Below are 12,843 nucleotides of genomic sequence, written 5' to 3' on the forward strand. Positions count from 1 at the left end.
CCGGTCCTCACTGCCCCCAGGTTCCCTGGTTCAGAGGGCCATCAGCCAGCGTGCAGAGAAGCCACAAGACTAATGAGTAAACATGCAGGAGGCAGAGAACGCAGCCAGTTCCTGGGGCCCATTCCCACATTCCTACCCTCCTCGCCTGGTGTCCTCGATGCAGAAATTTAGTCGTTGGAGGTGAAAATCACCCGTTAATGCAATTCTCTGCTCACTGGAACCTGGAGGTAAAATAGGCCACAGAAGTCTTCATGGTTTCACATCAGGTCCAGGTCCCTGTGCCGGGATCAGGAGGGAGAGGGGCCCTGGCCGGCTGGATCCGTGCAGGCCAGCTTCTCACCCTCCTCCTTGCTTTGCGTGAGAGCGACACCTTGGTGCACATTCTAGAAGGGGTGACTGGGAACGTCTGACTGGGAACTCTGGCTCAGCAGCGGATTATCCTGACATCACACAGGTGATCAGCCTGTGTGGCACATTCTGTTGTCACTAGGTGGGCAACTGGGCCTGCCCCAAGGGAGTCTAAGGCACTGTGGTCCACGAGGCATTTGTGGATTCGACGCCACAAAGGGCCTCAAGCACCTAAAACCCAATTTTTTTTGGATAAAGTAATTTGTTGTCAACAGAGGCGATACATACAACGGAAGATGGTGAACAGGAGGGTGGGAGTGAGCGGGGTCCCCATGGGCTTCTTCGGCTCCCTGGTCTAGGAGCTTGAACAGGTGGGGGAGAGAACGGACAGGTGGTTGCTGGAGGGGGTGGGGGGAATGGAATCAGTGAAGGGGGATGAAGAGGTTTCAACTTCCAATTATAAGGTAAATAAGCGATGGGGGTGAAAAGTACAGCATAGGGAAAATAGTCCATGTTGTTGTAATAACTGTGTGAGCAGGTGGTAACTACGTTTATAGCGGGGTCATGTCGCGATGTATAAAAATGTCAAATCGCCATGTTGTACGCTTGAAACTGATGTGATACTATATGTCAACTATACTGCAGTTTTTCTAAGTTTATTTATTTATTTTGAGAGGCGGGGGGAGAGAGAGAATCACAAGCAGGCTCCATGCTGTCAGCACAGAGCCTGACTCAGGGCTCGAACCCATGAACTGTGAGGTCATGACCTGAGCTGAAATCAAGAGTCAGAAGCTTAACTGACTGAGACATACAGGCGCCCCAACTACACTGCAGTTTTTAAAAATTGAGGGAAAAAAATAAAATAAATATTGAGGAAAAAAGAAAAGAAAATAAAGAGGGAGCCAGTAACCTTGCAGTGAGGGCCTGTTAAAATTCTAGGCTAGAGAGAATTTTCTCTCTTTCTCTCCCTCCTTCCCTCCCTGCCCCCCTTCTGGAAGCTCAGAGTTGAAGTCCTGTGTTTGCTATTTATCATCTTGTTACTCGTCGTGTAATCTTTGCACTTGGCTTGTCCATCATAAGACAGCTGCTCCCGTGAAGATTCAATACACTGAAGTACAGAGGATGCTTGGAGTAGCACCTGGCCCAGAGGGGAGCCGCCTGGCACACAGTAGGTGCTGCCTGGCCCAGGGGGAGCCGCCTGGCACACAGTAGGTGCTGCCTGGCCCAGAGGGGAGCCGCCTGGCACACAGTAGGTGCTGCCTGGCCCAGGGGGAGCCGCCTGGCACACAGTAGGTGCTGCCTGGCCCAGAGGGGAGCCACCTGGCACACAGCAGGGGCTCTCTGTTGCCCAAATGCCCTTGAGGAAGTCACATGAGCTGTCTGGCTCAGTTACTCATCTGAAACATAGGAATGAGAAACCCATCCGATCGTTTTGCTACAGCATTTTATCCATCAGTTCTGGAAGTCTTGATTAAGTGCTTCCCGGGAGCTGGAAACTGGCTGCAGGTGATGGGGGTGTGGGGCTTCACGTGATAGGCACAGCCCTGTTCACACAGAACTTCTATCTCAGGGGGGAAAAAAACCAACACATTAAAACGTTAGCATGTAAAAAATATGAGGGAAACCACAATGAGAGAGCACCTCACACTTGTCAGAAGGGCTGTTGAAAAGACTCGAAATAACACGTGCTGGTGAGGAGGAGGAGAAAGGGAACCTTTGTGTGCTGTTGGTGGGAATGTGAATTGGTGCAGACACTTGGAAAACAGTGTTCCTCAGAACATTACAAATAGAACTACCCTATGATCCGCCAATCCCAGCTCTGGAAATGTATCCAAAGGAAGTGAAATTGCCTCCTGGAAAGGATACCTGCACCCTCATGTTCGTTGCACCATTATTTACAGAAGCCAAGACGTGGAGACAACGTAACTGTCCGCGTCCACGTGTGGATGGAGGGGTAAAAGGTGGTAGTGTAGACGTACAATGGAGTATAAGAAACCGAGGAAATCCTACCTTTGCAACAACGTGGATGGGCCTTGAGGGCATTATGCTGAAGGAAATTGGCATAGATGGGCATATGGGGCGGTGTTCCCCAAGAAGAGGGTTTAGGGGCGGGAGTGGGTGGGTGGAGGGATTGTCTGGAAACGAGGAAGTGTCGGTAGAGAGTTGAACGGTGAGCCCAGCACATAGTAATGGTCTCGTGAGAAGCCAGAGGCTGGAGGGACTGGGCAGCTGGTTTGTGGTCAGCTACGCGGAGAAGGAATGGCAGCCCCTGAAGCCCCGTCAGCTTCGTTCTCCAGGTGTGGGGCAGCAGGTGCAGCAGAGCCCGGGCTGTGGGTGGGGGAGAACCACAGCTGTGGAGGAGCACAGACCCCTCCACATGCCCCCCCAGGCTGGCCCCTCTGGCTGCAGACCCCTAGGGGCGGTGGCAGTCTGTGATGGGACGTGCAGCCCCAGCGGGTGCCCTGGACGGAAGGAGGGCACGTGGGCAGGGGCCCCACCGTGTCCTCCAGCCTCAGCTCATCTCTAGTTACAGCTCTGCCTTGGCCAGCTGCATTAGTCCAGGGGGAGGTGGAAAGGCCGCCCAGCAGTTCCTCCTGGACATCTGGCTGTGATTTCCCACCAGCCTCACCAAAGCTCTCCCCCCGCCGCAGGAATGAAGCCAGTGGCCATTCTCAGAACCCACCTCCACCAGTGCTTGGGGGAGAGGCCGGGAACAAATGAGCAGCTGGGCCGGCCAGGTCCCCTTCTGCCCCCAGGACCCAGTGAATGGGCCCCGGCCTTGCCGTCTGCTCCCATAAGGTGTTCGGTGCCTGGCAAGGTAGAGGACTGAACCAGGATACCCTGCCCTTCCCTGGGGATTGCCTGGGCCACATGCTCTGATTGTGGGGACATGACCCTGAGCCTGGACACAGATGGGTCTGATCCCAGGCCACATGCTAATGGAGGGAATGTGGCTGTAACTAGAGAAAAAGAAATCGCACCTTATCGTGTTTGCCCATCTCTGCTGAGAACCATAGAATGTCCCTGTGGGGAGGCATTTGGGGCTCATTCCGCCTGCCCTGTGCTTTTCCGGGACCGCATGGGGAGGTGCTCTGTCCCGGCCACGGAGTGACTTAGGGTCAACTCTGCTGCCAGAACCCGGGCCTTCTTCACGCCCTGTCTCTTACCTCCTCCCCTTTCCTACGGGGACTCTTGTCTCCTCTCCTTCGGGCAGAGTGAAATATCTTGTGAGAACCCCCCTGGATTTATGTGATACGTTTGCATCTTTCTGCTCCATTGTTTTTATGTTTCTGTCTGCTCAGAATCCCTGGAGGGAAGGAGGAGGCTCTGTTTCCTTACCTGTGGTCTACACAGCAGCCTGTTATGTAAGATCTGCACCTTGTAAGGCAGCCCTTGGGGTGCCCCTCCTCCTCAGGTCTCACGGGAGCCCAGAGTTGTGGGTGACTGTCAGCAGACTGGGCATGGGTGACGGTCCTCCCAGAACCAGGTCGCACGGTGAGAATGGGCAGGAGGGAAAGGCAGATCGCCGCTTGGTGGAGACGGTGGTGGGCTGAGTGCTGAGCTGGCTGCTTCCTGTACTTGCTCACGAATCCCTCTGGGGACCCTGAAGGGTGGGCGTCCAGAGCGTGGACGCATTTCTGGAATCGAGAAAACTAGCCTCGGAGGCTGTAAAGACAGAGGGTGCCGTGCACTAAGGCAGCTGCTCACTCCCTGCAAAGGAGCCAACAGTACAGAGACAGCCACGAGGAAGCGTAAGGAGGTGTTTGCTCGGGTGGGACGGACAAAATTGCCCCCAGGCAGCGAATTTGGGTCAGAGGTTTTGCATCAAAGTCAGAAGGCAAAGCTTTGGGGAGAAAAGTTCCGCGTTAGAAGCCAGATGCGTCATCCTCAGGACCAGCTTTCCCGTAGAACACACTTCCCGGCTGCTGGTGTTTCCTGGTTTTGGCCTCATTGGACCTTTGAGGGGTGGGAGGGGGGCTGTGGCCGTGCACCAGGCGTGGTGGAGGGAGGTTCGGGTGGGGTGGCACCAGGGGGCATTTGTTGGCGTCAGATTCCTCCCTGTAAGACCAGAGTCCTGAACCGTAGGGTCATCCTATAGGCCCTTTCCTGATCCTCAGTTCTGGCTGCTGGTGTTGTGCTGTAAGAATACTGGTTCTAGAAGTCTCTCCATTTCCCCTGGCAGCCCAGCTCAGCCGCTGACCTTTCCTGCCTTGTGCGTCTTCCCCTGCCAGACTTTGGGGTGCGCTGGGCAGATTGCATGGGGTGTGCATTTCAACCAGGCCCAAGTCTGCCTCCTGTCTCTGCCACTCACCGCAAGGTGACTTAGACAGACCGGGGAGCCTCTGTGAGTGAGCCCCAGTGCCAGCTGCCAACTGGGAGAGGCCAACCCACCGGAAGGCTGTGGAGAGACTTAAGTGAAATCTGCTGGATGGTGGGCTTCAGGAGGGCATGGACTTTTGCCCTTTCTGTTCCCTGTGGTCTCCCTGGCATCCAGGCAGTGATCATGTCCCTGCCGTGGTGGACACTCGGGAATCATTGATTCATGTCCTGCTCTACTCCCTAATGGTTAACGTCCCAGGAGAACACGAGTGTCTGAGTGAGCCCCTGCCCACTGCTGGCCACAGACCCCACATTGCTGATCCCTGCCCCCACCTGTCCTGTGAGCATCTCACGGATTCTGCTCATTTAAGGGCTTCTTGAGGGTCCCCAGAGCCCTTGTTGGACAGACAGATCACTTCAGCCACGATGGTCCGCAGCCTGCCGTGGCCCAAAGATGGGGGTAGTGGGGGTCAGACAGACCTGGATTTGGATTTTGCATCCCTGATGCTGAGCTCTGTGACCTGGGGACGAGTCGCTGAGTCTTCTGAGCCCACAGGGGGTCACTCTCCTGCTGTTTCGACCTGCTTTCCTCCAGCTCACCCTTCAAGTCTCAGTGGAGGCGTCCCCGACCCTCCAACCAGCTTGGGGCCCGCTGTGTTCATCCTGGCCTCGCCTTACAGCTTCCCACTGGCTCTCATCACCTGCTGGAGATGTCAGTGCCTTATTTGGCCAATTTCCATCTTGTCCACTGGCCAGCGCCTCCCTAGGACAGCACATTTGTCATTGGGCCCATTATACCCCGGAGCAGCTCCGTGCCAGGTACATAGTAGGCATTCATTAAACGTGGGATGAAGGAAAGAAAGTTTGCACTTAGGTTTGATACCTCTCAGATGCCAGCTGAGCCTGCTGGGCCAAAGTGGCCAGGACCCATGTGGCACCTGGGTGCTAGCCGAGGGCTCTGATGCCCTTCCGAGTTCCCATGGCACCGCATCTCCTGCCCCCAACTAGGGGAGGTCCTCGGGGCCTGTGCTGACACCTGCTGGTGTCCAGCCCATGGGCACCCCCAAGGGAAGGGAGTTCCCAGGAAACCAGGGACCTCTGAAATCCCACCCTTCTTGGGCAGCCGCACTCTTATGCTAACTACATCACCTACTACCTGGACTCAGTCACCCACTCTTAACTCCCCGGCACACATCTCTTCATTGGCCTGAATTGCAAGCCCTGCCTTGGGTCCCCAGGCTTTCCTGAGCTGGCGTCTTCCTACCTTCCTGTCTCCACGAACCACTCAGCGCAGGGCTTGGTCCCCCTCCCCACCCCAGGGCAAGCCAAGCCCCTTCCTCCTCAGGGCTCTGTGCCCCTTGCTGCTGCCTGCTGCCTGTTTGCTCTTGCTGTGGCTGGCTTGTGCCCTTCTTAGCTCTCAACCCAGATGTCACCCAGCCCAGAGGACTTCCCAGACCAGCGTATCCAACGTGCACCCTGGCCCCCACGGCCAGCGCCCGGACATATCCCCTACATATTTCCTCCACAGCACGGAGCATAGCTGATGGCCCGCTGGCTTCTCTGTCTCTGTTGGCCTTCTGCTTCCTCCACTAGGCACGTGACCACCGAGAGGCCAGGGCACGTGTTTGCACTCACTCCTCACACTGGGAGGTATGTGCCAGGCCCTTGGCAAAAATGTATTGGCTGAATGAATGAATGAATGAATGAATGAACGAGCACTCATTAGGTGCCAGGCACCATGCCAAGAAGTTCCCACTCACTATCCCATTTAAGCTGCAGGATTACCTCTGGTGGGGAGACACCCCCCACACTTACATCCCTATTTCCAGATCTGGGAGCACGCACGAGGGGCAGCTGACGTCAGAGAGGCGAGGTCTGCAGACTCCAGGCCACGTTCCCCATCAGCCGTGGAGAGCACGGTCTCCCTCTGGCCCTGTTTCAGCCTCACCTTACCGCAGAGAGCGAGCACGGGCTGGGGCTGGGAGAGCGGAGGCGGCCTGGTGCGAGGCCCTCTGGCGTTCTCCCGGCCGAGGCTGGCAGGTCAGCTGATGCAGGCCCAGCAGGCCTCCAGGCCTCCCAGGCTCACTTCTGCAAACGGTGCTTACAGCCACCAGCCCTCCTGCCTCCCCTCCCCCAGAGCCTCCTGCTAGCCAGCAACAGTGTCCCAGGGCCCGGCTGAGACCCGCTTTTAAAAAATAGTAGTAATTGGACACCTGGGTGGCTTAGTTGGTTGAGTGTCTGCCTTTGGCTCAGGTCATGATCTCACAGTTTGTGAGTTCGAGCCCCACATTGGGCTGTCTGCTGTGAGTGCCGAGTGTATGCTTCAGACCCTCTGCCCCTCCCCCTCACTCTCTGTCCCTCCCCGCTCATGCTCTCTCTCTCAAAAATAAACAAACCTTAAAAAGATCAAAATAATAGTAACAAAAACCTGAAAAGACTGCACTAGTAAATCACATTCAAATCTTTAAAGCAAATTTGAAAATACAAAGATACAAAGAGGAGACAAAGAATCACTCCCAAGTTCTGCCTCCCGGAGGTAACCACGGCCTAAATATCCTGTGCCCTTCCTGACGCCCCAATATGTGTGTCTGTGGGAGCCAGCGAGAGGGTGCTGGCATCACACCAAGTTGAACCCTCTTTCTGCAAATGAGCTGCCTGATTGAAGTGGGTCGTCTCGGCTGTCCTAGCCTCAGTTCTCTCATCTGCAAGATGGGCTTGATGAGCAGCACTGATTGGTGCCAGACGGGACGCCTCAGTCAGCAGCCAACACAAAACCCCGCCTGCGGGAGCTGTGATCCCAGCTTACGTGCTCACGACTCCCGCAGGACCTACTCCCTCCACTCCTGCAGCCGGTCTGGATGATGGAAACGCTGGGGATTTGCGGGGCGTCAGCTGCACAGGACTGGAGAGTAGGAGCTCACAGGCTGCAGCGTCTAAGTAGCTTCTGTGAGAGAGAACGGGCCCCTGTTTGGGGTTGGTAGCCATCTTGCTGTCTGTCCACTCTGGGGTCCCCAGTACCCAGCTCGGAGCCTGCTGTAAAGGGTCACAAGCGGACAGGTGTGCGGGCAGAATTTAGCCAGCACCTGGATCCTATAGGTGCAGGGTAAGGAGGCCCGTCTACAACAAGTCAGGGACCTTTGTGAGTGGAAGGTGCTGCCTCCAGAGGTAGCAGCCGGCCGTCTGTCTGTGCAGGCTTTGGAGACGGACGAACTTGGGTCCCTGTCAGCTGGGTGACTTAAGCAGATGACTTTCGGACAGACTGCGTGGTGCGTGCTCGGGAGCCAGATGCTGGATTCATCGAGCCGCCTGTATTGTTAGGGGGCTCTGCGGCCTTGGACCATCCATTTACTAACTTCTTTAGGCCTTTCTTTCCCCATCTGTAGATACTAGCACTTGCCCCTTGAAGCTGAAGGAGAAGTGGATTCACTGTGTTAATGTGTTCAACATGCTCAGGACGGTGTCTGGTGCCCAGCAGCCTCTACACGTGACCGTCTGCTGATCACGGAGACCCTGCTGCCCCCAGCAGAGCGGAAACAGTCTGCACGCCCAGTGCCATACTGGACGTGTGGGTCCTCCGTCCCCGGGAGCCACTGGCATTGCCGTCATAGTTGCTACTCACGTTGTCCCGGGCCCTGGAGCCTGGTGCAGTGTCGGCTGGCCCTCTAGAGTGAGGGTGACTTCCTGGCTGGCCTCGGAGCAGCGAGGGAGCTGTTCTGTGTGCCTGCTGGTACCTGATTCACCTCCTTCCTCCTCTGCCTCTCCCCCACCCTCTCGGAATGCCAGCACCTCGTCTGGGGCTGGCTGGACTCCGTAGTGGTCACTGCGAAGTGCTGGGTGACTTGAACGCTTCCTGTCTGTTGCTCACCGAGACCTCGGGCTCTGCTCCCTCTTCTGTGGTCCTGCTGATTTGCCTTGACTGCAGCCACCGTCTCTTCTCCTAGATTCTAGACGTAGATTGACCTTTATTTCACATCCGGGTTCTCCTCTCATCCTGGGGAGTTCCTTAACCTTTTAGCCTCTGTTTTTAAATCTGTGTGATGGGGGGAAAAATCTATCCCCTAGAGTGGTTGTTGGGGGTAAAATCTCCAGCTGGGAGACTGGCACACAGTAGGCAGTCAATAGTTGCCGGCACTCTCTTTTCCCAGACGAAGACACTCTTGGCTGAGAGCCTGGGGATGGCATGGCTGTGTGTTCTCTAGATGGAAGTGTGGGCATGTCAGCGCAAAGCGGAAGGGCATCCTGTGCGAGCACACTGTCCCCTTCTGCCATGTGGTAAACTGAGAACAGCTGATGTGTTTTTCCACAGAAACTACAGTGAATTCCTGGTTTTTTCCCTCTGGAAGAGCAGCTCTGGTCAATCAGCAGCTGGCCTCTCTTGAAAGCTTCTGGGGGAAATAGAAGTGGTTCTGTGGGCAGGGAGATCTTTTTCCTCTCCAGAAGTCTAGAATATTCTACCTACCCAAAGACCAAGGAAGAATGACCATCAATCAGCTCCCAGGGAGAAGGTCTTTGTGATCAGTCATATTCTTGCTCTTTCAAAAAGGAAAATTGACCAAGTAACCAAGAACTAAGTACACATGTTGGACCCTGAGGACTTACCCCATCCTTAATTCCAGAACGGCTTCTCAGGCTGATACTGAATGATTTCCAGGTACACCCATATTTACTGGGATAGTGAAGATAATCCAGTCTGTCTGTGGCTCATTTACCAGGAAAGTAATATACCCGTTCTTACCACCCTCTTGAGTTGTCCTTGGGCATCTGGAAAGAGAGGCAGCTTCCAAATCCTGGAGGCTGGCAAATCAGTGCAGCTCCCGAAAAAGGGAATGTGTGCAGGTTTGGGATGTGCTCAACTGCAAAAAAAAAAAAAAAAAAAAAAAAAAAAAAAACAACAAAACAAACCGGTCCTGTGGCTCAAATGGAAGTGTGTTTTTCTTACCCACTTCACCCAGCCTTGGATTGCTGCTGTTGGAAGTCCCTGTCTCCTCAGTTGTCCTCGGAAGTCCTGCAGACATTATGTCCCGCCATCTAAGGAGGAGGGAGAGTCACCTTGCCAAGTGCATCTCCCTGTCTGTCCCGTTTCATCAGGAAAAGCAAAGCTTTTTGAGAGACCACCCCTCTGCCAACCACAGCAAACTTCGGTTACTTATTTTCTCGTCCAGACCTGGGTCACATGTGTGTCCCTAGCAGCAAGGGTGGCTAAAAAGGTGGAGGACAGAATAACCTCTGTTGGCTAAGACCGGCCGCCAGCCAGCCACAGCTCTTCTCCTTGGGCTGAAAAGTGCCGTTTGGAGTGAAAGGGGTATTCTTTTAGGGAACAGGTAGCACGGGTGACAGGGTCTGTCAGCACTCCATGGCAGGAGCCTGGGTCTGGGACATTTCTCACTTCTCTGCAGCGTCACGACGGAGCCCGTGCCTGGAAGGCCATCCAGTAGTGACTTCTCGGCTTAGCTGTCACTGGTCATTTCCAGCCATCACGAACTCGGGCAGCTCTGACACTTTGTGTCACTCTGTCCCCAGTCACCACAGTCAGCCCATGAGTGCCCTGAGGGCAGGGATGGCAACTTGTCTTTTATCCCATTTGTGGGTCCCTAGAACTAGCTCTGTGCCCGGAACATTTCGGGACCTCAGATATTTTAGTTCAAGTAAATGAGTTGATGTGGACATAAATAGATCATTATGCAAAGTGTGGAAATATCTTGGCCAAACAGATACAGTTATAGGCTGAGAGGGACTTTGGATGCTGACCCTGTGTTCCTGCCAAGCAGGTGAACCCAGAGGCCCCAGCATCCCTACAAAGCCTGGCTGGAGGGGGTAATTTGGGCACCATTTGTCCTGACGTACTAAGTCGGCTATAAATTGCCCCTTGATCCTCTCAAATGTATAAGTGTTAGAGATGGCCCCAAAAGGGGATTGGCAAGTGGTTTGGGGAACGAGTCCTTAAAGCGGTTTGGGCAAGAGTTCTAATGTCTTTGAAAAGAGCCTCCGTCTTACCTGTGCTCATGGTCCTTGGACTGCCCTTGCACATCTGGGTTTGGGAATCAGGTCACAACCTCGGGATATTTTCAGAGACAAGGCTCAGTGGCCCTGCCTGCCCCGAGCTCCAGCCATCAGTCTCCAGAGATTTGCTCATAATCAAGGATAGAACCTTCTGAGTCAGTGCATTCGCAGGGACGCATGACCCACAGCCTGTCTCACTGGCAGCCTTCCAAGCAACTGATGGTCACCCCACAGCTGCCGCCGTCCCGGGTGGAGCCGTCTAAATATTGCACGGGGCCTGGATCCTCTCTTGTATTTGGTCCTAGACAGACAGCTTGGTGCTGTTTCCAAAATAACCCCTTCCATGTGGCTCGTCGGACCTCGCGGTGCCTTGTAAGATAAACATGAAAAATACCTCCACCCAAATCGGGGATGATGTCGTGCTTTCCCCTGGCTGCTGATGGTAAAAGGGGCCCCAGACCGGCCCTGCGCTGAAGCACGTGTGCCCTGAGTATGAAAAGAGGTCATTGCACACAGAACAGATGGGGGAACGTCTAATGAGGGGAGGTTATAATAGTGACATAGAGAGGGCAGGGTCTAGGCGAAGGAAAGCAAGATTCCTCAGGTGCTGAATTTGACAGCCACCCTCCCTCATGCCAGTCCTGTGACGAGCTTGAGGTGGCCCAGCCCTCCAGGCAGCCCCGTGCTCAGTGCGTGATTTATAAGGTCTCCCCGTCAGAAACACTTGCATGGAGACAGAAGTTAAGGGACTTATCCAACACACTGTGCCAGTTGGTCAGGAGCCTGACACTTGAATCAAGGACTTTAAAATTCTAAGTTGGGGGGCACCTGGGTGGCTCAGTCGGTTGAGCGTCCGACTTCGGCTCAGGTTACAATCTCGCGGTTCATGGGTTCGAGCCCCGCGTCGGGCTCTGTGCTGACAGCTCGGAGCCGGGAGCCTGCTTCCGATGCTGTGTCTCCCTCTCTTTCTGCCTCTCCCCCTCTCGTGCTCTGTCTCTGTCTCAAAAAAAAATAAACATTAAAAAAATTTTTTAAAACGCCAAGTTGGTGCTCTTTCTGAGATTTTCAGGGCAACTGAGTTTCTGTCTCTTCCAGTTTTTTTAAGTGAAGAATCATGAAGACCTTAGTATGAGACATTAACGTAATATCCTATAATGAAGTTTTGCTTTTATTTTCTTCTGTGAGACTCACTCTATTGCCTTCGGATGGTTGAGCAGTTTTCTTCTGTTGGAATGGGACCTGAGGCTCCTTGGGGTAGCATCAGGCAACACCTTGCCGGTGGGCCCCCAGCGCACGTTTCCTGCTCTATGGGCACCGCTAACTTGGACTCTGTATGTGTGTGTTCAAGGCTTTATAAATGCTCCCTCTGCTGGTGCCACTCTCGGGCTTTCGTCTGTCTGGCTAGGTCTTAACTGTTCCGTTAAGGAAGCCTCGAGAACCACCGTTTCCAGAAGAGCTTTCCTGACCTCCCCAAGCCTGGTGAGGTGTCAGACCTGTGTCCCAGATCCCCCAGCAACCACGCCCATCCTGTCACTTATTACACTGTGTGGATCATGTCACTTTTGGTGTCTGACTCCCTCGAATGGGGGACTGAGTTCCTTGAGGGTAGGGACCCTCCTTGTTTGTGATTCACCCCCAGTACAGGGCACGGTATTTACAGAATAGGTGCTCCACAAGCACATGCGGGCATGAACCTGTCAGCCATGTGCACTGCCCCCGCGTGTGCCCCGGGCACTGGCCATCCTCCACGCCGGGAGCTGGGGGCTCCGGGTGCTGTCACCTTCCCCAGAGTGACTGTGGGTGGCATTTGCTCATCCAGCTCTTGTCTTCTCTTGCTTTTCTCAGACGTGCTGTGCCCCAGCGTCCGTGTGCAAGGAGACCGATTTAAGCACACCAATGGTGACAGCAAGGAAATCACAGGTAAGAGAGAGACTGCCGGCTCGCCGTGCCACCCTGAGCTGGCCCTGAGCGCGGTCCTCCTTGACGCGGGGCTGGCCTCACCAGCCTCTCCGCTGAAGCTTAATGGAAGGAATCACACAAGCTGGGCAGGCGTCAGCCCCCTCCTGCAGGCCGTCCAGCCGTGAGCAGCCGTCCCGTTTCCATCTGGGAGTCGGTGGTGACCCTACGGGAGCCCCTAAATAATGCATCAGAACGAAAGAGTTGGGGGACGAGTAA

At 54.6% G+C, this 12,843-nt stretch overlaps 1 protein-coding gene across 6 annotated transcripts in view; it reads left to right on the forward strand.

Moving 5' to 3' along the window:
- Positions 1 to 12,843, forward strand: part of COL22A1 (collagen type XXII alpha 1 chain) — a 259,422-nt gene that overhangs the window by 35,725 nt on the left and 210,854 nt on the right. For all 6 annotated transcript variants that reach the window (XM_053208097.1, XM_053208095.1, XM_027063837.2 and 3 more), the window contains one exon: positions 12,514 to 12,588. In XM_053208097.1, coding sequence (XP_053064072.1) covers positions 12,514 to 12,588 — 75 coding nt within the window. The remainder of the gene's footprint in view (positions 1 to 12,513; positions 12,589 to 12,843) is intronic.

This window comes from Acinonyx jubatus, chromosome F2, assembly GCF_027475565.1.
Source record: "Acinonyx jubatus isolate Ajub_Pintada_27869175 chromosome F2, VMU_Ajub_asm_v1.0, whole genome shotgun sequence".
NCBI classification, from domain to species: Eukaryota; Metazoa; Chordata; class Mammalia; order Carnivora; family Felidae; genus Acinonyx; species Acinonyx jubatus.